Consider the following 27,898-nt stretch of genomic DNA (forward strand, 5'->3'; position numbering starts at 1 on the left):
CAAAGACTGTGTGTGGACTCGGGGAGCTTTGAAAATAGATAAGAAACAGGACTTGCTGCTATTATGTTGCCATCAAGATCGATGGCAAAATTCGTATTGGTTTCACTTGGATTTGGATCCATATCTCCACATTGAGTGAAAGGAAGAACAAGCCTGAGGAGTTCCAGTAGTGAGAACTTGTATCTTCAGGGAGGCACCTATTCTCCTAGACCTATAGGTTGGGGGTTGGACTAGATGACCTCCTGAGGTTCCTTCTAACCCTAATTTTCTATGAGTTACCTAACTCCTATCAGTGTTAAGATTTTTAACTGACCTTTTACTGGTTCTAAGGCCCGTGCTTGAATTTCTTTCTAGTAAGAGGCTGAAACTAATCTGCACAGCTTCAAACAGGCCACATCTGGATTCAGACTTTGCAACTACTCCACACCCCATCATGCAACAGAAATTGCATCCACGCACCTGCAGATTCTGCGGAAGTCTGTATTCGGGCAAAAGACAGGAAAGACAGCATGAATGGGTAAAGCCCCAGGCTCTGGCTCTTGAGTTGGTGACCAAGGATCACACGACCATCACCTGAAAATGAGCTGCCTCTAAAAAGGTCTGCCCGCTCACATTGTAGAGGTGACGTTCAGGAAGGAGGAAGGTTCTTCTGCAGAGGAGCCAGGAGAGTGGTGACCTGCAGGAGCTTGCCGTGACTTAGACGGTCCTCTAGGAAACAGGGAGGACCACAGAGGGCGAGGGAGAAGGCTTGAAGAGAACCAAGAAAATTTCAGCCGCGTTTCGTGTGCAACAGCTGCAAGGGTTTCACTGAGAACCCATTTGTACCAAGGACAGAGAACCGTGAATCCAGAGAAGAGCTGCTTCCTTGAAGGGAGAGCCAAATATTAGCAGCCTCGGGGAAGAAACCTTCAGCCTTGTTTTGCTGAGCCTGATGCAGCAAAACAGAGATGTGCCTGTCAAAACTTCAGCTTTACAAAGGAAAACATCCCAAAGGGTGGAGAGAGTTACCGCACAGGAGTCAGAGCAGGAAATGGGCAAACCTCAGAAGGAAATGTTCTCTCTTATTACCCTGCCTTTTGTGCCATCTAAGGAAATGACAGATCTCAACTTTCTCTTGATGAGCTTTTCCTGAGTCTCCCTTGCAGCTGCCCTTGCTGTGAGGTTTTTGAAAATAGAACTGTCGGAGGGGAGGAATTAAGTGAGAAATCAAATGTGATTAGAAGCAAAATCCTTGAGATGGAAAGAGACCTACTGTAATTAATGACGAAAGGAATCCAAAGAACTCCAAGATGTGTTGGAGATGAGAAGCAAGAGGTTTTTTTGGTGTTTTATTGGACCAACTATATGGTTGGGATAAAGTTAGACACATTTTCAAATGTGAAGTGTAGAAAGAGAGCATGGAGAGCTGTTTTTCAGAAATAAGGAGCTGTAAATGAGAGAAATGATGCAAGTCGGGGGGCTGTTGAGCCCCTAGGGGACGGGATGGAAGGATACCTGGAGAATAATTACTGAGATGCTGGCAAGAGATCAGTACGTTTGGATTGACTGCGGAGGAGAGGGTGGAGAGAGACCCTTGGCAGGGGAAAACAGTGGAGCACAAAAGTAAAGGGAATGAGGAAATAGCAAGTGTCTCACTGCAGGGAGGGCAGGGTGCTGTGAGGCTGGATGGAGCACTTCTTGATGAATTGCTAAACCCAAATCCTCACTGCTATATGGCTGTTAAAGATCACACAATGCTCCTGTGTTAGGTAGACCACAGCACAGCTAATTGGAGTTTGCCCTCCTACATTTCTCCTCTTGCTCCAGTTGGCTATGTGGGTAGGGACCTACCTCAATTGCAGTGAGATGATGGGGTTTTTATGGGTGCTCACAGTGCACAGACCTGATTTTGTGGTCTTGTCGTGGTGAGCCTTGTTGAACTATTTGGTGTAAGATTGATTAGAAACAAGAGAAGACTCCTTTCTCTCTTGTGTGTCTTTCTCCTTTCAGGGTCTAAGCCACAACACCAAAACAAACAGAAAAACTAGACTGAGATCCTGTCTCTTTGTTGTGAGGATTTCAAGATACACGTGCAATGATTTTCCCCAAAAAGGCTACTGAAGTGAAGGGCCTCCTGGATCTTGAAGACAACTGGCTACGTTTCTAAGCAAGGAGAAAGAGAGAGATGGGAATTGGCAAATGGAGCAGAGAAGAGTGGAAGGAGCCAGCCTGTTGCAGGTAGCCCAGCAGCCTAAGAGATTCCTGGATACAGCTGTTTCTAGGTGAGATGACTTTCTTTGTGCGAATAAATATTGCCTGGGCTTTTTATCCTGTCATTAAGTTGTACGTGCGCAGAACCTGCGTACGGTATGTAAATTCTTCTCCTGCAGAAATGTGTTGTTGATCCCTTCTGTTCCGCTTGAAATGTTCTGCTGGTTTGCAGGCACTCAGAGGGGGAAGAGGTCTTGCTGGCTTTCTCCCCAACCCTATGGGTCTTGGAGCTGTCTTGTCAGCCCTCAGCCCAAATGCAAGGTTTCTAGCAAGTCACTTGCACTGGTTTTGTTCAAGGCCAACTCTGGGGTGATGCAAACGAACCCGTCACAAACAAATGAATCGGAACCCCATATCTGTGCACTTGCCTACACTACCCAGGAGCGTGTCCAAAGCTGTAGCATCTTGCTCTTAATTGGAGAAGCAAAAGTAATAATTAGCACGAGCCCCGTAACAGCCGACAACCAACATATAGAAATAGCCAGACTCAAAAGTAGTCCATATGTCTGGAGGAGGAAAGAAAAGATGAAACAGGAAGGGATTTATATAATAAATCCTCCCACAGGGCTGTTGCTTCTGCAGTTGTTAAGAAGGTATGAATTGGTTTGGTAGATAGTTATTCTAGCCTGAACCTTCGCCTAGGACTCATCCCAAACGATTGCCTCTGCAACTTCTGACAACTTTGACTCTGCTGTTTGATGGAAGCATCTAAAATCCTTTGGAGGAGCTGTTTGCATTGCAGTTTCAGCCCACTGCCAACAGAAAGGATGTAGATAGATGCTCTTCTTCAGAGTCTGCTTTCATAAGATTACAAATCCCATTTTGGGAGTCCCGGCGGATTTTGGTAAGTGTCCAAACGTTTGTATTGGTATTTCTCTGGACGGAGCTTTCCACTGCTATTTATTGTTTATTAACTTTATATTATTGCCTCAATAGCTGTTATGTGTGTGTTTGTTCATCCTATTGCCAATTGGAAACCCAGCCATTAGGGCTGTCTGTCCCTCAAAGAAACGCAATGTGTTGCTTGTGGATCCCGAGTGTGGAGAGAGCTGCTGCAGAAATTTTTCTTTTCTTTTTTTTTTTTAAGTAGCTGAGAAATCAACAACTGCCTCTTTTTTTTCCTGTTCCTAGGAAACAAGAGCAAAAGTAGTTAGGAATCTGTAAAGTCAACTAAGGTAGAGTCTTGATAGACAGCCTAGTCAATTGTGCACAGTGCTCTGCATATTGCAGACCTTTTGTTGTCTTTGCCCAGGAGTCGGCTTGGTTTTCCTCTCTTACGCTGGCACTAGAACTCCACCAAAGATACTTGCCGCAGTTTTGAACCGTACGACAGTGAGAGGTAGCTGTCCTGACTTTTCACTGTGCCTTGACGGCATTACTTGTTTTCCCATCTTCTTCAAGATGGCATGTTTCTCCTTGGCAACATCAGACTGCTTTGTGGCATCCTGCGTAGTATGTATTGTTTTATGCCCATTCCATAATGGCGTTTCTCACTTCTGGTGTCTCCGAAGCCTGTAGCTCAGGGGGAGATGCTGCCATGAGAAGGAATGCTAGTGCTTGTTCTTCAGTGTTGTTCACGCTGAAGAGCAGGTGTCTGAGTCCGTGCCAGTGGCTGGCACTTGATTTGTTCAACGTGCAAAACTGTTATGGCATGGAGCTATTTCACAGCCTTAGAGAACTTCTTACTCTGCTGGCCTCTGCAGTTGAAGAGGGTGCAGGGAGTTGCCTGTTGTTTGAACGTGATAGATAGTGAACCACTCTACCCCACAGAGAAGGTTTATAAACCAAACCTTCTACCAGTCGCTCAACCCCCATGGGATGTTAACAAGCCAGGCATGCCAGATGCAGGCCCAGATATCTCTTTGTCTGACTAAAATCTGAGCAAGTCTCTACACTGAAGACTAGACCTTGTTGAGAATTGCTAGGTACACTTGATCCCAAATCCGTGGCTGAGTTGCCTTCAGTCCTGATGAGGCAGGACTCTTCCTCCCTCTATGGTAGTAACCAAGGACACTTTTTGTGCCTCGGTTATATGTCAGATAAAATGACACTGCATCCAATCCGAACAGGCATGAAGCTGGTCAGAGTGGGGCCGTTGTATAAAGGGCTGGGGTGGGAGCAGCCATGCTTGTCCCCTCCAGGACCTCAATCTGAACGAGCCCCAGGCATCATCCGTGGCTCTTAGAAGCTGCCCGGTGAAACGAATGCTCTTACCCACTCAATTCAGAAGAGCTATGGGCTGCTCGCCTTCTGTGGATTGCTTTACAGCCCTCACAAAAGAGAAGGCTTTGCTGACGCCCCCCAGTAACCTTGGCAAAGCGTTTTGTTAAGCAGGTCTGTGCTTTGCTCAGTTCTCAACTTGTTTGCATTCATCGTTCCCTCCTACATACAAATTTATGCTTCTAAGCAGGACTGTGCGGTGGCGGGCAGCAGTGGCGTCATGCTGATCTGTTACATTGGGTAATAATGACTGCATCAAGCAGCAGGCAGAGTGGTGTACCTCTCTCCCACCTCACAACGGGAAAAGCAACCGGAACCTTTTTTTTTTTTTTTTTCATTCCTTTCTTCAAATCAGGTAGCTTAATATTTTCTCCTTGTTTTCAGCGTTGGAGAACTGTCCAGTCCCAACCCTTCTCCCACACTGGGAATGGCAGCACCACATGGCATGCTGAGAGCAGATTGACAGCAATCTGTGTCAGTGCAGGTACAAGACTCTTGGCTGTAGCAGAAACGGGCTCCTCCAGTCCCTGCTACAGTGCCCAAAACTCATGGGTGTGGCTGAATGTCATTCATGAGGTTTTGCTGTCCTTAACTGGCAGGTGCTATAGAAGTGCAAAACGGTATTGACTTCACTTGACTAATGCTATTCGAGCTGGAGTGTTGTCTCAGCAATCATTGTATAGAAATTCATGGAGAGGAATGCTTCCTCTCTTCACATGGTAATCAGATGGTAATTGAGTTGCAACAACAGAATTGCAGCCCCTAGTCTCCAGTTGGCCTTCTGTAATAAATACATTCCCTGAGGGTGGGGGCAAATGTTTGATTGATTACAGATAGCAAGAAATGCTATTTACATAATGGAGTTTTTAGTCTTTAGTCGAGGAACCTGTCTAAGAGACCCTCTCTCATCATACCCAATAGACCCACGGCATGCAGGCAGATTGGGGAGAGGACAGGCAACACCGCAGCAGATGAAGCAGGGAGCAGAAGAAAGCAGAGCAGTGAAATGTTCAGGGAGCACAGGGGCAGAAAACAGCAAGTGGAGCAGTGGTTTGGGCAGGGCAGGGCAGAGCAGCAGGTGGGGGAGGGGATCAGAGTGGGATTCGCAGGGTGTGGGGCTAATTTGTGGCACACCTGCTGAAAAGGCTGGCCCCCATTGCAAATAGACCATTACACTTGTACTGTGCTCTGTACTTGGGGATGGCGAGTGCTCAAAGCACAGGGATCGGAGTCAGAATTCTTGATCTTTAAAGTACGATGATTTTTGTGACCTTGGATAAATCATTTCACTTTTTTCTGTGCCTTGATTTTTTTTTTTCCCCCATCTGTGAAATGGGGATGATGATTTCCCCCATTCACAAAAGGTTTACATGAAATAATATTTTGTCTGTAATCCACATTGGCACGGTTGGGGTATTAGTTACATGTGTATCTTGTAACACCAGAATGATTAGTTGCCAGGTACAATGGTAGAATTATCCTTGCATGGTCCTTTTACGTATCTAGTCAGTATTTCTGGAGAAGGACAGGCCGTGGTGGCGGCATCCTTGCCAGTGTCTCTTCATACAAATGGGTGTTTCCTGCTTGTCCTTTTAAATGACAGACCATAAAAAAAAGACACTTCTGTCTCTGCTGTCCTCCATATGATCCTTCGACAGGTACTATATGTAAGGCAACAAGCAGCAGGCCAAATTCCTCCCTATTGTGAAAATTTATTGACTGAAAAGCAGTTATATCAGGGTCCATTTAATTCCTATTTGTAACATACCACTTCACATTTACTGTGCATTGCGCCTCTCCTCTGCAGGGAGAAGTGCTTTACCAAGAGGTGCAAATATGAGGAAACTGAGGCACAAAGAATTGAAGTGATTTAGCCAAAGTGTCACAGCAGTTTGGTGGCAAAGGACCCCAGGTCTCTTGACTTCTAATTCAGTGTCTGGTGTGGAAAAATGGTCAGAATGAGTAGTGACATCATTGCTTGGTAAAGGTGTACTGCAGGTATGGAAAGAAATAGGAGTGAACTAGTGACTACAAATCCCAACTTGCTTAAACTACATCACATCTCAATTATAACCGGGTTCCAGTTCAAAAAAGGGTGAACAACAAAATTAATGCAGACATTTGGCAATTACACTGAACTTCCTTTTCAGTCACCCTGCATAAAACTGGCCATCCAGGGAAGAAGATGCTCTGATTAGACCAAACCAGAATACATTAGATTCGCATTTCTTTCCATCCATTTCTGAATTCCTTCCCTGAAGAGTCAGTTTTCCAAAAATCCAAGTTTTGCATTGTACTCAACCTCCTAGGTATTCCAGAAAGTATGCTAACTAGACCTCTGGTCCCACACTCATTAGTACGGCAGGCTTGGATCATTTCCTAGGATTCAGCCGGCATGGACAGAGGCAATTCTGAACTATCTGACTGCGTGAACAAAATCACTTTCCTTGTTCCATTTTTCAGTTTCTCTGTTCAGAGCTTGAGTAATTACAGCATCCCCAGTGATCAAAGTCCTGGGCTCCCAACTGGCCTTTTATCTTTGAAATCATGACTCAAGCTCCTTTTCTGAGCCATCCCAAGGCTTTAGCAGCGCTCAAATGAAGAGGACCTGACAACTGTCCCTTTACTGCGAGCTCTGTCTACGGCACTGGCCAAGAGGCTGACACCATTTCTTCTGGCAGATTAAGGGCTAACCCTTGCTAGGACCACGGCTCGGTCTGAGCCAACAGTATGGGTAAAATGGGAATCGGCTCAGCTTTGAACTAAAAGTTTTTGAGGTATAAATAACCGTCATTGTTCTCTGTTATCTCCTTCACATTTCCATGCTCTGGATAGCAGTGAAAGGTGATGAAACTTGGTGACTGAGGCTTCACTTGTATTTCAAGCTTCACTGGAAGCAGGAAATACTGTAAAGGGCATAAATATCACCAGAGAGCTGCTCCTAGCCCAGGTTTGCAAGCTTGGGAAACTCAGTGAAACAAACTAGTTTTTAGATTCTTCTTTGAACCAAACCTGTGCTCTGAATTTTAATCCACTAAATGCATTCCCAATTACTGCCCAGGGAAGACAGGCCCCTGGTATGTTCTACCGCTACCCCTCCTCCATGCCCCATAATGGCTCTGCCAACATTAACGCATTCATCCTTGAAAATATACATGTCCAGTTCAGGAGCTGTAGCACACACTTAGTATTCAAACAGAAGGCATGGGTAGCCTCCCAGTTTTCCTTTGCATTTTAATCACCGTGCTACCCAGTGACTAACTTCCTTGGGAATCTAGCTTGGAGCTAGCTAAACCTGCAGGCAAGAGAGAAGCACGAGCCATGTCTCTTCTGCTCTTTGCTCTTCCTAATGGCAGTGCCTGAAAAACTTGTGAGGACAAAGTGAGAATGTCGGATATTAGTAGAGATTTTCCTCCAAGCCAAACTCCCTTCCTTGGGGTGGTACTGAATGAAAACCAAATGGAAGAGCAGGGCAGGGTGAGAGTTGAGATGGTGCATGAGAGAGCGACTTCAGTGGGAACAAGGTTGAATCTTTCTTTTTTTTTTCTTTTTTGCTTTAAACAACGGGAAGGGAACAGCATGTTGGTCTTGGCAGCTCTTGTAGTCATTCCTCCTTGCACGTGAAGCTTCAGTGTTTTTCAAGCTGTGCAGCCTCTGGATCTGCTGGAGTGTTAGGGGGTGTCTAAAAATGGCCTTGATGAGTTTCCTTTTGCTGTTAAAGGTGCAGACAGCAAATCGGACCCGTCGCCAGCAGCCAAATGACTTTCCCTTGGAAAAGACTGCTCGTGAGGGACTTCTCCAGAAGGATGGTGCTTCTCCAGAACCCCATCTTCCTAGGTCTCAGTACTTGCTTTTCTAGCTTAGCAGGCCACATCTCATCCTTTGACTGGGGCACTGCGTCCCCATTTTATTCCAGGATCCAGTTAGAAACCGCCCTCCTCTGCCATGGGCTCATCTAGCACTAGCTTCCTCTGTGCATCCCTATGCAAGAGACTTCTTCCTCAGCCTCCCCCACCATTTGACAGCTTTCCTGGATCCCTTCGTCTGCCCTTCTGCTTTCATATCTCAGCCAAAAGCATCTCCGTTGACTTGACTATGTAAGTACTCTTTGCCTTTTGTTTCTTATTTTGAGTTTTCGGGACAGTGTGAATGAAAAATACCCTGCCAAGTAAAGCTACATTATAATGTAGGGTTTTACTAGGGGGGTGCACAGCTGCAGCCAGGTCCCAGGCTCTGAGCTCCATGGGAGAAAAGAAATTGGGTACTGTACGGCTGAGTCATTTCTGGATCCAGAATACTGATCAGAGCAGCAGAGCCCAGAAAGTCCCATGGATACATCACAATCCAAACTGCATAAATCATGTTTTAGATGCTGCAAAACCCTAGAAATAAACAGGCTGGCTGGAAGATCACCTTCATGCAACTGAAGTCCTTGATGTCACATCTCTGGGAGAGTACCATGTACTTGTCTCGTTCTGATCAGGACTTTGGGTGGCTGCTTTCAAAGTGGACTTTTGGGCCGGCTGTCATAGTCTTGGGTGCCGCGATGCCGTGGGTCATGTAACTAAGGGGAGGAATGGCATTTTGCAGCTGTGATCTGGAACGTGACAGACTGATATAAGGAGAGCTATGGGCACCTGCACAGTGGGGTCCTCATGGTACATCATACATCCTCACTGTCTGCTCCAGGGGTGGGATGTGATGTAGGAATCTTTCCTCTTTATGCTTCGGAGCTGCTCTACTGCTGGACAGGGACTTTGGTCATTTCAGGACACCGTTGGCCATGACCATCCAAGGAGCTAAGCGCTTTGAACGATGGTTGTTCACAGGATAGGTGGAATCTGCTGGTGGTTTATTCATGCACGCACATGCGTGCGTGTGTGCATGCACACACAAGTTCCTGCAGGCCTTTGTAGAGACAAGTATGAACTGGAATCAACCTTACCATCCTCGGGATTAGTTAACTCAGTATGGAGGATGCTAAGATGCTCCAGCCAGAGGTTACCGCACCTTTTTGCGATAGGCATCTGGGCCAGGATTTCAGTGCAGAGGCACAAGCCAGGTCGAAGACCCTTAACAGAGAGGGTGGCATTTTCCTGTAGTCACAGAGATGCTTAACTGCAGCAGGTGGTTTTGTGGGGAAGGTGCTGGGGGAGGGGGTTGCTTAGTGCCAGTGAGCAGGATAAGGGAAGGAGCTGCAAAGTGCATAGGGAGCGTGGGCTGTGAAAAGCCAGAGCAGAGGGTCTGTAGTAATGCTATTGAGACCAAGCCAGAGATCTTGTACCCTGTTAGTTAACAGTGGCCATATGCTCCTGCATTCATATAAACAAATAGGTGGAAATGAATTTCTCTCGTACTGATATGGCATAAGCCATGAGAACAGCACTGAATGCTTTTCTGCAGGGTACAATTACAGTACGGTCACATCAACCTGCAAGGTTAATTTCTCCACATAGAACTGCATGTTTTTCTCTTCAGCCAGCCATTCATTTGTCCGCCTACAGCATATAGTGCCAGGACTGAATAGTCTGCTCTAAAGCACTGCTTACATGACTGTGTAAAAGAATGTGCTACCAAGGACTGCACCACCCAGAAGCTCCAAAACAGAGGGCCTCCTGCAGTAGGTATTCAGTGCCGACTCCCATGTGGGCAGCCGTACAAACCCCAGAGTATGCTAAACCCTACAGAGATGGGGAAAAATCTTTGCTTTGGATAATAAGCCGAAGCATTCACACACAAGGGGAGGCTTGCTTAATGCTTCTGTGGGAGTCGGTCCTGGGGTCACAGTAAAATTGACCCTGCAACCCCGGGGGCTGTAGAACGGCTCCAGCGTTCCTGAATGCACAATCCTCGCAGGTGATGCTGTGGTTTGGGCCATGTGCATTTTAGGCTCAAACAGCTTGCATGTTGATTTTTTTTTTTTTTTCAAAATAAAATTAAAAATCAAACCAAAGGTGGTCCTTTAATAACTCCCAGGCAGAAAGCAGGCTCCACTTGGCCAGCCATTGTCATGCATGCATCCTTTGCCTTTTCCCTGACACTGTCCACCCTACCCTTCCTCAGCCCTACTGTAGAAATGCCCCAACACTCCTGAGAGAGAAGCCGTTAGGACAGCACTATATTCTTGATAGGGAAACTGAGGCAGACAGCAGTGATGTGAATTATTTGAGGACCATGGACGAACCAGCGACAAACCCAGGAAACCTAACTCCTAATCGCAGCACTGTAGAACTGTCTCGGCAGAGACGGAGCCTGCGGTTGTACTGAAACCTCCTGCATGACTCTGGTGTAGTCTGCCCTTGTCCCCAATCCCATTTGCTGAAGGCATGTTGAAGAGCCAACTTTGCAACAGCTGCTTCCTTGGCAAGGGAGGTGAGCATAGGACAAAAAACTCGGCAGCAGAAGGTCTTTGCTGCAGCAAGTTGCAATCGGCCGTGCAGTCACCGAGTTCCCTCCCTGCCAGGCAGTGGCTGCTCTATTCATTCTGCAAGCAGCCTCCTTCCTTTCCGAGACAGCGCTGGGGACACGGGGGAATGGCAGAGTTTATTATACACCGAGTGAGGGAGCCGGCTATTGCTGGAGGAGATCCAGGCTTATAAAAGATTGTAGCAGGGAGCGGGACACACAATTTATGTGTGTGTGAAGGGGTGGGCACTAGAGGCTCCTACCAGGCATTTCCCCAAACCCTCAAGACCTCTCTGGCTTTGGTGCGATGCTCTGCAGTGCATACCGTACTGTATCAAGCCCACTTACTTTTTATTGTATCAGTCATTCTCTTTATGCAGCAACACCAATCGGAGAAGGCTCGCAGGTCTAGCTCTGAATGAGCTCCTCTCTGCCAGCTCAGCCTAGTTATACTGCTTTAACTTAGTCCAGGGGGGAGGGGAGAAAAAGGTTACTGCTACTTTAAATATAATGCATTAAGAGAATGCTGGAAAAAGGCCTGCATGCTGTAATACCCAGCCATCTAGTTGGAAAAGCAGCCAGATGTAATACAAAAGAAGAAACACAGCCTCTTATGGATGCAGCACTAATTCATAAATCAGGTGAATCAGCTTAGGCAACTGCTGTGTTTTTATGCCTTTGCTGCATGGAGAACTGCATGTTGGATGCTTTTATTTGAAGTAATGGAGCCAGATAATCCCTTGGACCAGGACAACTCCAATGGTAAGAAGTAGAAAACATACAAAAAAGAAAAGCTAGAAGGCAGAGTGAGTAGCATAGTTACTTAAGGCAGAGGGTTAGGGATGCATTTTTTGCTGTCTTCTGCATGGATCAATAGAAATGGATGTGGTAATGTACTTCACCTTATCTTAGAATAACTGTTTATGGGGAGGAAATGTTGGAGATAAACGTACAGTTGGCTGAGATGTGCGGGGTATTGTGAGAGGCAATGTATCACGTCGAATCAGTGCTCTTTCTTATCAGCCTGTGTCCTGGACAGTCTTTGCAGACAGAAGAGGAACTTACACACTGTATATTATGCAGGTTGGGGTGGCATTATTATTATTTTTTTTTTCTTTTTGCCAATAAGGAAAGAAGTAACTTTGTACCTTCTGTGCTGTCAAATGGAGCATTCGGAAACTGTCTCTCTGTCTGCAGAAAGCTTTGCTAAAGGCAGCGCAGTTGGTAATTTAGTTAGGAAGATAAATTTAGATGGAGACCACATGAATTCACCCTGGAATGAAAGTCCATGGTTAAAACTGCAACCGTTCCCTGGATTTATAGCCTCTCACGTGCTGCATGTTGTGGTGTCTGGTCCCTGTGGAAGGCAGATGAGCAGCATAAATTGGGGTGAAAAGTTGTCTGCAGCTGCAAACCTTCCCCCCCCCCCCCCCCCCCCCATCCCATCCCCTTTAATAGAGTGGATTGGCTTCTCTGAGGACAGCTTGTTTGCAATTTTCTTTAAAGTTGTGTGAGATGGTAATTTTAGAGATGAGTCAGAACTTCATTTATTCTGTGCCTTTGGTGCCTTGCTGGATCATGCTCTGAAACCCCCAACCTCCTCTGCTCCCCACTTTTCACAAAGATGTGGTTACGGGCTACTCGGAGAAATCCCTCAGTGCCTTCTCTGGGGATAACCCTGTGTCCTCAGGGGTGTGTGTCCCAGCTGCCCTATTCAGACCATAGGATCCCTGAAACTGTGGAAGGCATGTGGTTAAGGGAATGAGGAAACATTTAAATTATGTTAGGAGTTAGCTGGTCCAAAGTGGATGGGCAAGACTGGTTTATTTGGGGCTCTGTGCCAATGCATTAGTTGGATAGTCTGAAATAACTGGGTTGTTTCCAAGGATGATAATTGCACCTAAAGATTAAGAAGAAATAATTGTACTTTTCCATCTGATTTTTTTCTTTCTTTGCAATTAACTTCAAGTTTATTCTTTTTATTCCTGCAAGCAACAACATCTACATAAACCACATCTAGTCATAGCCCATTAGGACATAAAGTGAGTCCAAGTTTCTTCTTTTAGAGCAAGGAGTTTAAAGATGATAGAAGTAACCTCCTGTGTGTTTTGGGTCTGTATTACTACAAGTACCACAATGTTGTCTTGCCTGCCCCATTATTAGAATCTGGGTATCAAGAGCCCCAAATAAAATGTCCCTCATAGTTCAGGGTATATAGCTTTTAGCTTTGGTTTTTCAGATCTGGCCAAATATGAATTTCTTACATAATAGCTCACTAAATATAGAATGATATTTTAAGATGAACAATCTTCTCCTTCTCCTTCTTTCCCCTGGAGACATCTGAAATGTTTTTGTCAATCCTGAAGAAAATTGTTTAGCTATAGAATATTTGAACAAGGCAGCAGGCAGAGGGAAGTATTCAAAATATGAAGTATTAGGGACTGTTAAGTATTCATGGTACCAGGCAACAGAGTGAATCCAATGTGCACTCTCGCTCTTGCACTCTCTCGCTCTCTCTGTCTCTGTCTCTCTTCTCACATACACCCCCTTTTGTTTATAGTTTTAATTGCTTTCATTTAAGCTATCCTAGGTATAGAATAAAGACAAAGCCATTGCTTTAGTTGGTCAGGAAGAAGGTGGAAGGAGATCTGTCACTGCCTGTTTCCCCAGCTGCATGGGCAACATGTAAACTATTTTCCAAGACTTGCGCAGCAGTTAGTTACTGTGACATGGTGCACATTATTCTGCATGAACTCAGTAAATACCAAATCCTCACAGTGCTGCCAGCAGAGTGCCTGGGAAGAGAGATTTTTTTCCCCGTTGAGAAGTTTTTTTTCTTGCAGCCGTATTTCTTGGAAAGGCCCCTTTGTCCCTTTCAGTCTCAAACATCCACTGCATTGCTATAAATTTACTTGGCCTCTGAATACCGTTGTGTTCACCTTATTGCCTTGCCCACGTGACAAAAACGAATGCTTTGTGAAGCAACCGTAACTTGGACACCTTTGTGACTCAGAAAAAGAAAGTCTTTCTCTAGGTTCCAAGAATGTTGATGAGAAGCCCTTTAATCGCTGGAAGAGGAAACGGATGTGCCATTTTTGACCCATTTGCTCTAGATTCATCATCGAGAGGTCTTTGGAGCGCAAGGTGAGGCCAATGTCACTTTAGCCTTGAGGTAAATGGACCATTAAAGCAGGAAGAACCGTTTTTGGAGAATATTTGGAAATAATATCCTCCTGAATTGATCTTTCTTTCTCACAGCCTTGTCATCTTCTCATAGTGCCAGGCTGAATTTAGTTGGAAGGCCGTGGTGGGATGCTCTAGTCTACACTGAAGTCTTCCATCTCTTACTTCTCTCAGGCCTGAGTGTTGCTTTAAAACAAATGCAGCTCCCGGCTTTTCAGTGAAGACACATTGCAGGTATACTGTGACTTGTAGCTGACACTGCAGAGAAAGGATTGACTGCTTTGATAATGCCTTCTCTTTGGGGGGCAGAAATGAGACTTGGGACATTAGCCACCCTGACATAAGGGGGGCTAGAAAAAAATGGAAACCAGGGAAAAGCCCATTTTAATTAATTCTCAGTTTGCTCTGTGGTTTTGCACTCGCTATTGTACTTGCCATCCTTTGAACATATGGTTTGAGGTTTGTGTAATGATTCAAAAGTTCTGCAACTTTCTCCTTGTATTAGCTTCAGAACATCTTTGTCTGCGGAGAGCTGTCCTGAAAGTGCTGGTCTCTGAAAAACCTTTTTAAAGGACTTTGCAACACACGCACATACACACTCCCTCTCTGTTTTCTGGAACTTGGGAGCCCAAAAGAAGGTTTTGCTGTTTATAGATGGTTACTAGTTTTAGCTTTTCCAGCTTGTTCCTTTTATTTGATTCTTATGCAAAGAACTCTTCTTGGAACACATGTTGCTCTAAGAATGTGCTGATTCTGAAACCATAACCCTAAATTGCCCATTTCACCGAGATGACATATCGGAGCCGCAGCTCTCTCTTTTGTGCTGTGGCCATTTGCAACTCCAGGAGTCGGTGACAGCTCAGCAGCTACTCACACAAGTTGTGGAAGATTTCTGTATATTTATAATGATATCATTGTGCACCAAGCATCTGCAAATTGTACATTCATTGTCGTTTCTGATAGTTTGCATGTGTTTATGAAGCTACAGCTACACTGGATCACCTCTAAATTTGGTCTCTTGTGAGTCCTGACAATATTTCTGTGTGGGACAAATTCAGATTTTTGATGCATTATAACTTAAAAAAATATACATCTTAAACAACCATGTGGGCTAAATCTGACCGTGGGCTTTAGTGCAGTTGCACCCACCTGCACAGGGAGTAAATGCTTGCACCAATTTATATTTGAAGTCCACAACAGCACGTAAATGCAGGCTCCCAAAGTCTGGACACTGAAGTATTGCAACACAAAATTTATGCTGTTTTAGATTCTTGAAACACAATGTCAACTGAGCAAATGACTGAATCGATCTGTATTAGGGCAGTAATAAAATCCTGGGCTAGGTGACTGTTGAGGTGCATTAAGAGACCCGAATATGTGCCAAGGACTGGTAAATAAAAGTGTGGCTGCAGGTCAGAAGTAATTACGCATTAGCAGAACTGCTTTGGATCCTACAACTAGAGTAGTGGGGGTAACATAGGTCATGATCAAGGTATTTTTGCCAGACCTGTAGGTGCGATCAGGACTGGAACAGCAAAAGGCATTAAACCTTAGGACTGAGGTTTATTCGGTGCAGTGTTGGGGGAACATTAGACAGGGTCAGCTTTCCCAGGGCCAGATGCTAACCAGCACAATAAGCTGTTTGGTTCCAGGGATACGTATATTTTCTAAAATGTGCAAGTAAATTTAAATGTTCCAAGAAGATCTGCAAAGCGAATTCTTCATCTACCAGCAGTGGGAGGATTTGAAAGCCCCCAAGTAGCTTGTCTAATTTTTACTGTTGTTGCAAATGAAGCTCAGCCTAAAACAAATCCTTCTGCAGAGAGAGGTAGTTAGCCATGTTAGTCTATAAGGTGCAGATCTCTGCCCTGCCTTCTACAAATTCTCTACCCACTGTGAATTTCCTGGCCCAGGAGAAATTAGGGTCCAGAGTCTATTCAAATATAGGTATATTTTGTTTTAACTACTGCAGTTTATTTGGAAATGCCTGGCATGGTTTTTCCATTAGGTGTTGTCTGGGGAAGCAAAGTTGTTGTCATTGAACACTGGCTATTTCTACATAGCATCTTAAACTGTGGGAGGCAAATTGGGGAGAACCTGAACCTGGTTCCTACTCTGAGAAGATTAGTTGGTGAATTTGGACTTGGGTATGACGGAGAAAGGACATTGCTTTTGCCCAGCACACCACTGGATAGATCCTTTTTGTTGTTGTGCTTCTGTTGTTAATAATGACTTTGCAGGCTGGCATGGGAGTTGGTCACAGATGGAGAAATAGTAGAGAAAAGGCAGATATTGAGGGAGACTCTTTTAATGTACCGAGATCTGATATGTTGTAGGGAAACCGGTGAAGAACTGTACTGTCATTGTCTGAAGACGGTATTGTGTGTAGCTGGGTGCAGCGAGCAAACTGGCATGCTGGGGCAGGGTTGCTGGTGGATATTAGGCTAGGTATGGTGACTGGCTTTTCATAGACATCTTCACAAACATTAAGCTACGGGCGAAGGCTGTCTTTCTGAAAGGGAACATGAAGTGCCGATGCCCTCCTTGAGGGGGAGGGAAAAAGGAAATACCCAGGGCCAGGCACCTTGCAAAAAAGTTGTAAGGAAAAAGCCATGTGAAATTTGGAGCTTCTGATCTTCCACAGTGTCCTCTTCAACATGTCCTAAGTCTGTTGAATCATAGGCCTGGGAGTCTGTATAGAATAAATATTGGGAAAGGACATTTTTAATAAGCAAATTCCATCCTTTGATTTCTGTTTTGAAGATCTGTTCTCATTATTACCCACAGAGAGAAAATGGTAAAAAAAGAAAAAAAAAAGGGGGGGGGGCAGGGAGCTGGCAACTAAAAGAATAAGCATATTAAACTAATGTTGGGTGATCAAATAGTGCTGTAATGTGGCCCTTGACACAGATCATTAAAAATTAATATCCCCCATTTATAATATTTGCCTCTGTTTGTTTGCAGTGGAGTCATTGTATGAAAAGCTTTTAATAAAACATTGAATATTATTGCAGGGGAGATTTATTGGAAGTATTTCTGAGCAACAAAATCCTTTAGCAAGGTGCGTGGTGTGTATGTTACATTAGCAGAGGCAGTAGGAGATTTGGTTGTTTTTCTCAAGACCCATTTATTAAACTGAAAGAGTGTATTGTAACATTTAGCACATTCTTATTTTCAAGGCTAAGGCTAGCAGAGAACAATGAAGTGTCAAGACGGTTAGGCATGCATTCTTCTCTGCTTCTTTCCCGTTCTGACATCATCTCCAGCACCAGGGCCCCAGAGTCCAGGGAGAGGTTAGGAATGATGTGCTTGAGAGCGGGGCTCAAGAAACGGTTTACTAATCCGAGAGGACAAATGAGGATCAGTTCCTGGATGAAAGTAAATTTAGCTCTGTTGTGCACAAGGGCACCAGTGATGCACACCTCTCCTCAGCTCTGTAGCTTGTTATCTTGCAGCATTCGTGGTTTCACTTGGCCCTGAGCCAGATACGGACGATCTGTATTTGCCCCGTCTTTATTTGCCTCCTGGTTCCGTTCTGATTTTTGAAGTCCAGTGCCACAAAGTTGCCCCGTGAAGACAAGGTGCACCCGAGTGGAATGGAAATCCAGTATCCTTTGCGTTCCACGCAATCGAGACATTTAGCCCAGAGAAACCCTCTGCTTTTTCATCAAGTGTGCCCTGTTAGGAGATTCTTGGATGAGCGTCTACATGAGAACGATGTCATTTAATTAAAAAAAAAAACAAAAAACCAGAAAACAATCATACCTATTCACTCTGGCTTACAGAGAAAGAAAGGTTTGACTGAAGGAGTTTAAGGATACCTTGGAGAAATGTTCCAGAGCTTGTGGAGAGGCCTGGACAAGCACAACGTGGAGTGTTTGCAATAGGAGTGGTGAGAGACTCGGATACCATGCCTTGGCTGGGGAATATTTGCTTGTGAATGTCTGAAAGTAGCAGCAACCTTGCTACTAATGGGTGTATTTCTGGAGCAACGCTAGACTGCTGTCCTACCTCTCCCACAGAGCAGCCAGCAAGAGGCCAGTTTGGTCGTGCTCCAGAGAAATGAACCAGATATGTGGCAAATAATGGAAGGCAGCGAACATTTTGGGAACACGGTCATAAATAATCCATCTGAAACGTCTGTGAATATATGACAAGTAGAACAAACCCCAAGCACTTGAAAAAGGTGGGAGGATGTAATTGGAATCCTCTATTGTCCCCAAAGCTCTGGTTGGCAGCAGGGAGGGATTTAAAAATAGATATGAGCAATATCTGCTAATTTCAGTATAATTTACAGTATGTGGGAAAACAGAAGGATCCAATCAAGCTTTGCTAAAGTGTGGAATAGTATCAAAGAAGCAGAAAACTCTTGGGAAATATGAGACCAGGGATTAGGAAGATTACTGTGTAATGATTTACATACCACCTTTTACAAATCTCCTGGTCCTTTGCAGAATTACAAACAACAGTGGTGCACAGGGAATCGTTTCGCTTCTCCCCCTGCTGAAAGGCGGCTATCTGTGAAACATTACAACAGCACCGGCAGCAGATTATGGACACAAAACAGTGAAAAACAACCATATACATTAAAGTGACAAGGCAAATTAGGTGACTGGAATGTAATCACTTAGAGCAGGATTTGGCCTGAATACCCAGACTAGTAGCCTTGGAATTAAACCAGAGGATCTTTAACTAGAACTGATCAAGGCTTCAATTTTAGGTTGCATCCAAAAGCAAGCCAGTCCAGAAGCATGGTGCTGCACTGGAACATTGCTGTCCTTCTGCATCGGAAGAGTCACTTCTGCAAGTCAACCACAACACTCTTGTGGTCCGAGCTATCTGTTGTGGATCCAGTACTGCAGGATTGAAGGGAAGAGCAACCGCTTCTGGATTTGATGTGGATTCCACTAAGCAAATCAGCACCATTTTGGGCGATGAGGACTTAATTGTAGCAAAGAAGGGCATATTCTGTACATAGATGCTGCAGGGAAAGTCTCTTCAGATGCTGGTGCGGAGATAGGGTGCAGAACTGAGATTTTCTTGTTTATGTCTCTTCTAAATGAGAGAAAATGGGGAATTTGCAAGGAGCCAAGGATGATGAGGAATTAAAGCCTACAGCTGCCGCTCCAAGGTCTTATTTATAGGTCAGAAGCTTTTAAACTGATAAGGCACCAGAGGCAGAAAACACAGACAGAAACCGGAGAAGCTGTGGTAGAAATCTTTTGAGTCCTGGCTGAGGAGAGAGCCCTGAAGCTTGGCGAAAAGCCAGTCGAGTGTTATTTTTAAGGAAGGGCATGCATACACGAGATGACTCAACCTTAAGACCTTTGGTCTGGTATTATCATGTACCATGCCCAGCTAAGATTTTGGACAAGAGCCCCCGCTACTCCAGATGGCCAGAAAGGCTGGATAGATGTGGCTGATGCTTTAATTCCATGTCTGACAAATGTACTGTACACTGGGGGTATAAAGTAAATAAATAGCTAGCTACTTCCAGACATTTCACCATGATATTTTTCATCAGGTTTGATTAGGCTGTTTGCCAAGGAGGCTTCCAAGCCCAAGAGTCGGGTGTTCACGTGGGTTGGACCGTTACAGTAATAATATGTTGGGTGTAAGCACGTCTTCTATCCGAGCAGTGCTGAGGGCCTTACAAATGTTAATGGTTTTAGCTGCAGACCTTTCCAGCTTCATGTTACAGATGGGCAATCTGAGGTCTACCAAGACCTGGCCTGCGGCTACTCAATAAGTCAGCAACAGGGTAGCCAACTAGCCATAATCTCCAGACTCCAAATCCTATGTCCTGGTCACTAGACCATGCTGCCACAGGACCCGGTAGCTGCACTGATGGTGTTGTTCATACATTGCTAAAAAATGCATTAGCTGACAATCATCTCCTAAAGATCTCATGAAATACGTAGAGCATAAGGGACAGCACAGCTGAAGGTACAAAATGTGGCTAATGGGTAATGAAAACTGGTGGTAGGAATTGTGTGAGAACTGAAATGCGAAGCAGTGGCTTTTGCCCACACAAGGGATTAGAGATAGGGTATGAAGGGCTGCAAAGGAAGGAAGTTGTCTGGTGCTTAAAGGGGTAGAAGGAAGGACTCAGCTAGGAGAAGGATCTTGCTGCTGTGTTTTGAATGAGTTTAAGTAAAAGTTGGTTTTTGCCCTGGCCAGGAAAAAAGGAGATTGCAGCTGTTGACACATCTGGAGTGAGAACATGGATGTGTGAACCCCTTCACCTGATTGCAAAAGAAGATGACATAATATACAGAGAAGTCACAGCAGACCTACTGCCGGGACATTCAATTAGTGACAGAGGCAGCGAGGCCTCTGGTAAATAACTGAAGTGCCTGGTACAGTCGGTTGGACATTTTTTGGCAGAAATCTTGTGTTTTGTTTCTCTTGTTGTTCAGAAAATGCTGATTCTACAAAATCAGGGCTCTGTAGAACACCTCCCTCTTTTTTTTTCTGCTGAATCTTCTGAAAGTTTTGTTGGGTGTCTTTTTTGCTACCTCACCTGACTGCCCGGTGACCTGGTGCAGAGCCAGGAGGTTTACTTTCAATGTGAAGCAAACCCCTCTTTGATATTTCAACACTTGCAGAACAAGAATTCTGGGCTCTGCCCTGCACTGACTAGCGAAGTGTGGCATCTTGCACATCATCTAAATTCCCAGTGGCTCTGCAGAACTGGATGGAAATAATACAGGATTTGATAATCGGTAACAGCAGATGTAAGGGAGTGTTTGAGAGATGAGATGGGTTGTAAGTGAGCTGGAGTGTTCTCGATGTAGAGAGATACAAGAAAGCCATTCAAGGTACCAGGGGCTGAGGAGGGGAAAGCTCCAGGAAAGACTGAGCTGTGGCAAAACTTAGACAAATACAAGGAGAGAAAGATGGTGTGTACCCTGGGAGGTTGCTAATTAGAGCAGGCTGGAATCTTTTTAGAGAAGATCATTGACCTTTGGTGAAAACAAACTGAGACTGTGCAGCCAGAAACTTCAGTTTCTAGGTGTTTTGTCAAAAAAAGAAAAGTTAGCTTTCCCATGGAGACGGATACTTTCCATAGAAACTTCATTTTGTTAAAAACTCAGTTATCCATAGAAAAAAAGGTTAGATCCAACATTTTCAATTGACCTTATCAAAGAGCAATTTTGGACTGAATCACAAAATTAATGGAGAGCCTGTGCGAGATGCCAGAGGACAGAAGGTGATGTGGTTTCTCCTTTAACTGTGTATTAGGGCAAGCGGTGGCAGCATCAGCATCCTGAAGTCTGAACATTTCTTGCTGTTGCTGCAGTGTGATCAATTCAGCTGTCCATATTTCCATTTGGAGTCAGTGGCTGAGCTCACAATCGAATCCAAACCTATCCATTTACCTGTGAGAGCATGCTGCCTACCTGCTTGGCGGCCATTTACATCATGGTAATGGAAATCTTGTACCCAAAAGTACAGGTATTGCTAGAGCGTTGCATAATGAAGAACAATGCAGTCAGAGGGGGATTTAAATAATTTAAGTACCTCAGCTATATGAACGAAGAATAATGATTCTCAGAGCAAAGAATCAAAAAAGAGACCGATGAAGAGGGGCTCTTCTAACAGTCTTGTGTAGGCGAAAGACTGGATGTCCCTTTAATTTTTTTGGGTTTTATTTCCAGTGTAGCTAACTTGGAAATGAGCAGGATGCTAGGCATAACTGATCATGGAAACGCATTGTATTATAGAGCATTGGTTGTTTCTAACCCGTAGTTCTAAATGCTACGGTAGCAAGCCGGACAAAACTCATGCTAAATTATTGTGTTTGCTAGCTGAGATACCTCAAGTAATGTAAGATGGATGGATATGTCTTTTTGGGACAGCGCAGAATCTGCAGAGCGGATTTCGAAAGGCATCAACCTTGCAATTCAATTCTGGGCTAAGCATGTGCTTAGTGAACCGGTGATTTGTTTCATGTGACTACTGTGTTCTTGAGGGGCAGAGACTGTTAAAGGCAAACTTTTACTGGGCTGGCGTAACTGCCTTTGCAAAAGGGCTTCTATATATTGATTTAACTGTTAGCAGGAAGTAGGATTATGTCTCGGCTCCTAATGCCCATGAAACTCCCACTGGAGCGAATGGCGAAATTTCATAGATTTCATAGACATCAGGGCTGGAAGGGACCTCGGAAGATCATCGGGTCCAGCCCCCTGCCCCAGGGGCAGGAAGTCACCTGGATTTAAAGGACCTGCGCATGTAAGCAAGTACATCTCTCTCCTCCAAAGTCTCTTGCCCAGGTTCTGAGCGTCAAATTGAACGATGGTGTTATTCACACGTTGGGAAGTGATGGTGAATGCATAATGTGCACTGGGCTGCCCTACCCAGCCCCTTCTTGTTGTAGCACACGTTAGTGATTTTACTTTGAAGGGAGTATAGGGGGAAAAAGTGATGGAGGGATGGGAGGGACCCAGTTCCCAACCCCTGCCTGAGACTAGCTCCTCTGTGACAGCCCGGCAGCTCCCTGGAGCCCACGGACCTTCAAGTTCTAGACCCTGTGTAGGATGCTCTTTTTTTGTGGATTTTTTTTTTCCCCGCAGTTCATTTATGTTAGAGGCACATTGTTAACTGCAAATGAAAACTCTGCTGCAGGCATTGCAGAGAGGCAGGCCCATTTTGGTGCTGAAAGGGGGTTGCTAAGTGTATATAAAATAAAAGGTCTTGTATTTTATTGAAGACATCTTGTATTACAGCTGTGATTGTTTGAGTTGGTAGCAAAAGGAATGAGTGGGCGACGAAATGAGGTGGCAGCACTTGGAGCTTTTTTTCCCCTGGTAACTCTTTGTGTCCATTATTAATCCTTCACCTTCTCCTTTGTACTGCAATTGAAAACATCCAGGGTCTGGGTCTGAGTTGTTTGTGATTATGCCAGAGCCTTTAAAAAGAGGCAGAGGTCTAAAGGTTAAACCCAATAAGCTACAAAATAATTCAGTCATTAAGGAAATCAAAGTGTAAGCATGGTGGGGGAGCAGGAATCAACCAAATGGCCCTGGGCACGGACCATGAAATGCAAAGCCATTCATCTCCGGATACTGCAGAAGCCTAGGCCAGAGTAGCAGTTGTATTTGTTATGAACTGTGAGAATGAGATGGTGGGTCCTACCAGTCAAGCGTGGGCAATCCAGAGAAATGCCACAAGACCCCTCTGTAGTAGAATTAGTGCAGGCTACGTGCTACTTCACCTTTATGCCCGGACGTGGCAATTGGGTAGCCCCATAAGTGCAGCTGTTGGTACGTAGGCACGACTTGGGTTCGGTTTCCACCGATGGTAGCATTAGCCACACATGTACCTCCTGGGGTAAAGTGGTCCTTGGAGGGAGGACTCTCGCCCTTTAGCCTAGTGATTAGGGCACTTGGCCAGGAGCAGGAGAACCAGTTTCTAGGCTCCCCCTCCTTGCTGAGAAGGAGTTTTTGAAGCTTGGTCTTTTTGCTTCGCAGCATAGGGCTCTACCCTCCAAGCCGTGCGCTAAGCATTGCCCAGTGTGTCCCTGACACTCTTTGTGAAGCTGGCCCACTGCCCTTTGCATTTCATATTTTTTTAATAAAAAGCCTCAGGCAAAATTCGGCCCCATTGTAAATGGGGGCAAAGGCCAGAACCCAGACTCCCCTTTTTTCAGGATGGCATCCATCTTTCTGAGCTACCTTTTCCTCTGGATTATTTTCCTCCTCTGAGTCCCAGATACGTGCATCTGTGCAGCCCTAGCCCTGCACTTTTCTGCTGAGCATGCTGAGTAGGCTGGATAAGTGTAGCTACTAGAGACTAAATGGTATGTAAGTGCCAAAAACATTGCAGTTATGTCAGTGTGTAGAAATGCAGTAAGATTTAGCTCCATGTGCACAATGGAATTGTACTGGCATGGGATTTTTTGGCAAAAATGTAATCGGGGGGGGAAAAAACGGTGATTTAACAAAACCAAAACCTCATCTAGGATGTAGGTGTCTCAGGTTCAAGCTCCGATCCTGAACAGTGCTTTTACCACCAGGCAAGTGGCTGTTCTGGGATGACGCTCTGTAAATAATTTCTGGTTTGGAGGCATTCCACTTAATATGGATAATCGAGTAGTCATTGGTCAAGAGATTCTGGCTTGGTATTTCAGTGGCATGTGAGAGACCCCGGTTCAAATCTCTATCCCAGTGAATACTTAATACCAAATGAACCTGCTCCAGCAGGAACCATTGAGAGTGACTTATTCACAAAGCATCAGTAGCCCGATGGTTCCAGCACTCACCTACTGCATGGGAGAATGGCCCAGCTGGGACTTGAACCTGGCTCTCTCACAGACCAGATGCACGGTGGAAGTTGACTATTCTTGGTTGGCTTTCTGGGGGTGTGGGCAGATGAAGAGTTCTGCCATTGGAAAGGGGAGAGCAACTTATGGTATTGTGCATCAGTTGCTTCTGCTGTAATTGCTCCCTCTGTTTCCCATCTGGGTCTAATTGTGATATTCCTATTTCATAGGAGGAAGGTCACCAGGAAATGCCAATGTACACTGGTGAGAATACATGTAGAAAGCCAGCACTGTTGCAGCAGGCACTGTGCCTGTCTAGGGGATTCGGAAACCCTGATTGTGAATCCCAAAGTCCTTTGGGCCAGCACCAACTTTATTTTAAAATCATGCAACAATGTAAGGAAGGCACAGAGAACAGTCAATGTTCTTCTGTAGCTTTGCTTCACCTCAGATCTGTGGCACTGGCTGTCTCGGCATCCTTCGGTGTTAATGTGGAGGCGACGGCAGCAGCAGGGAGTGGGGCCAGCGTGCAAGATCTTTTCAGCTGAGATTTGCCAGCAGAGATGGAGTCAGATGTCATTACGGGGGGCTGTTGCAAGTGGCAGAGGACGCTTGCACCCATAGCGGGAAGAATGCTTGGGGAGGTTGGCAGGAGGATGAGAGGTCTGGAGCAAGCCAAAGTCTGTGAGGGTGCAAGTACTTGCAGGGGTTTTAAAAGCAAGGGAAACCATTTTTTCTTGTGTCAGTCTTCCAATGTTTCCTCTGTTAATGGAGGACAGAGTGTGGCTTGCTCGGTCAATGCAGCACAGTCATCTAGGGGGGATGAATAAGCAGTTCTTCTAAGACAGATGCCACTTATAATTTTTCACTTTTCTTCTAGATTGTGCAGAATTCCACAGCACGGCTCAGTGACGGTCGTGCAAAATGATGATGTAGCCTTTAAAGCATTCGCCGCTGGACAACCTGACTGAGCTCCCCAGATATAATTGGGATGGACACAGCTATCACTAATCGTAATTAGCATCTTGATTCGTTTACAGCTTCTGCCTGTGGGGCAAATGCATACTTTTCGACCCCAGTGCTGTCCAGGCAGTGTGGGGAATGCTGCCTCGAGGGGCAGCGGCTTTCAATTGTAGACATGTTCTCTGCAGTCTTGACTGGAGCATGTCAACGTGTATTTTTGCACATGACTAATCTAGGGAAACAGTGATTTTTTTTTTTTACGACCACTTTGTGACGTGTATCTAAGCAATGCATAACGTATACAAGTGCCCATAGATGTAAGTTGATATTCTGGTTCAGATATTCTTCTGCTGAAGGCATGAGTTGATCACACAGATGTGTCACCTGGCCTGTATTGGGGTCTGACAGCCTCGACTGGCTGCCCTGAAATGCTCCTGCTTGCACTTCCTTCCCATTCTGCTTCCCTGGTTTGCTCTATTTAAACGGGCTGAGAGGCTTTTCCGTTTTCTGCTTGGAGGACTTTTGTGATGAAGTAGCAGCCTTAAGCTTCCGTGACTGAATCTTCCTCTCTCCAACTTTTATCGCAAGCTAGAAATTGGACTAGCTGCTGCTGCCCTGATTATTCTGGGCAGGCACCTCCTTGGTTTAAAACCTAAATTGTATCAAGGAACCTCTGTTATTAGCAAAATAATTCCATGTGATTACTAGGTATGAGTACGACTCTTCCGAGCAGATGAACTTCAGCTGACTTCCTTGAAACGAAAAGCTATATAGCAATTGTGGGCTCATCTAATCGCTACTCTATGGAGCGTGATTCTAATAAATATGTTAATGTCTACAACAAATCACCTCTTCTGATCTTGGATTGGAATAACCTAAAATTAGAGTATGCGCTGTGGATATTACTGGCGAAGCCTCCAAGAGCTGGTTTTGTCGCTGGTTACCAGGGAGCCGACATAGTCATCGTTCAACATGTGATGAAGTATGCAACTTAATTGTGGCAATCTCATTGGTTTTACGATGAAACATTACCTGGGTTGTCTTAATAAAAGTTACAGTAAATTGCCTGCACTTCCAGCACATGAACTTGCATGGTTATTTAGAGTAACTTCAAGCAGCTTGATATTTAGACACAGAATGAAACAATCGTTTAATGGAAATTCTCTTTAAAACAATACTTTTCCAGCTGAAGCAGTGTCTGATGGGAGTTTTACTCCTAGTCATAGAAAATGAGGGTTGAAAAAGGCCTCAGGAGGTTGCATGTAGTTCAAGCCCCTGCTCAAAACGGGGTCATCCCCAACTATCTTGCCCCAGCCAAGGCTTTGTCTAGCCAGGTCTTCAAATTCTCCAAGAGTGGAGATTCCACCACCTCTTTGGGTCACCGGCTCCAGTGCTTTACTATCCTCCTCATGAAAGTGTTTCTCCCTAATATCCAACCTCAACTTCCTTTGCTGCAACTTGAGCCCATTGCTCCTTGTCCTGTCTTCTGCCCCCCCTGAGACCGGTCCAGCTCCATCCTCTTTGCAGCTCCCCTGCAGGGAGTTGAAGGCTGCTTTTCAATCCCGCTCTCAGTGTTCTCTTCTTCAAACTAAATCAGGCCAGTTCCCTCAGCCTCTCCTCGCCAGTCATGTTCCCCAGCCCCCCAGCCATTTTTGTTGCCTTCTGCTGGACTCTCTCCAATTTGTCCAAATCCCTTCTGTAGTGGGGGCCCCAAAACTCAACAGAGTACTCCAGATGTGTCCTCACCAGTGCCAAACACAGCAGAATAATCGCTTCCCTCGATCTGCTGGCAATGCTCCTACTAGCGCAGTCCAGTATGCCGTTAGCCTTCGGGGCAACAATGGCACACTGCTGGTTCATATTTAGCTTGTTGTCTGTCCACTATACCCCCCCAGGTCCTTTTCTGTAGAGCTGCCACTTAGCCAGTCGGTCCCCAACCTGTAGCGGTGCATGGGATTGTTTCATTCTGAGTGCAGGACTGCGCCTGTCCTTATTGAACTTCATGAGATTTCTTTTGGCCCAATCCTCCGATTTTTGTTAAGTTCGCTCTGAATCCTAGCCCTGCCCTCCAGTGTACCTACTACTCTCCTCAGTTTGGTCTCATCGGTGAATGTGCTGAGGGTGCACTCCATCCCATCTTCCAGGTCGTTGATGAAGACATTGAGCAAAACTGGCCCCGTGACTGACTTCTGGGGTGCTCGACCTGATACCGGCTGCCAACTAAACATCGAACCATTGATTTACTACCCTTTGAGCCGGATGATCCAGCCAGTTTTCTATCCACTTTACAGTCCATTCATCTAACTCATACTTCCATAGCTTGCTTGTGAGAAAGTTGTGGGATACCATATCTAAATTCTTGGTAAAGTCAAGGTATAGCTTCATAGATTTCATAGACATTAGGGCTGGAAGGGACCTTGGAAGATCATCGAGTCCAGCCCCCCGCCCAAAGGGCAGGACGTCAGCTGGGGTCATAGGATCCCAGCAAGATAAGCATCCAGTTTCATCTTGAAGGTGTTCAATGAAGGCGCTTGAACCACCTCCGGTGGCAGGCTGTTCCAGACCTTGGGGGCTCGGACAGTAAAGAAATTCTTCCTTATGTCCAGTCTGAAA

At 45.2% G+C, this 27,898-nt stretch overlaps 1 protein-coding gene across 2 annotated transcripts in view; it reads left to right on the forward strand.

The window, feature by feature from the left end:
• DAB2IP (DAB2 interacting protein) overlaps positions 1-27,898 on the forward strand; it is a 318,020-nt gene that overhangs the window by 40,762 nt on the left and 249,360 nt on the right. For both annotated transcript variants that reach the window (XM_059715709.1, XM_059715708.1), the window contains exons 3-4: positions 1,990-2,261; positions 2,893-3,094. In XM_059715709.1, coding sequence (XP_059571692.1) covers positions 3,028-3,094 — 67 coding nt within the window. In that variant the 5' untranslated portion in view covers positions 1,990-2,261; positions 2,893-3,027. The remainder of the gene's footprint in view (positions 1-1,989; positions 2,262-2,892; positions 3,095-27,898) is intronic.

Source organism: Alligator mississippiensis, chromosome 12 (assembly GCF_030867095.1).
Source record: "Alligator mississippiensis isolate rAllMis1 chromosome 12, rAllMis1, whole genome shotgun sequence".
NCBI classification, from domain to species: domain Eukaryota; kingdom Metazoa; phylum Chordata; order Crocodylia; family Alligatoridae; genus Alligator; species Alligator mississippiensis.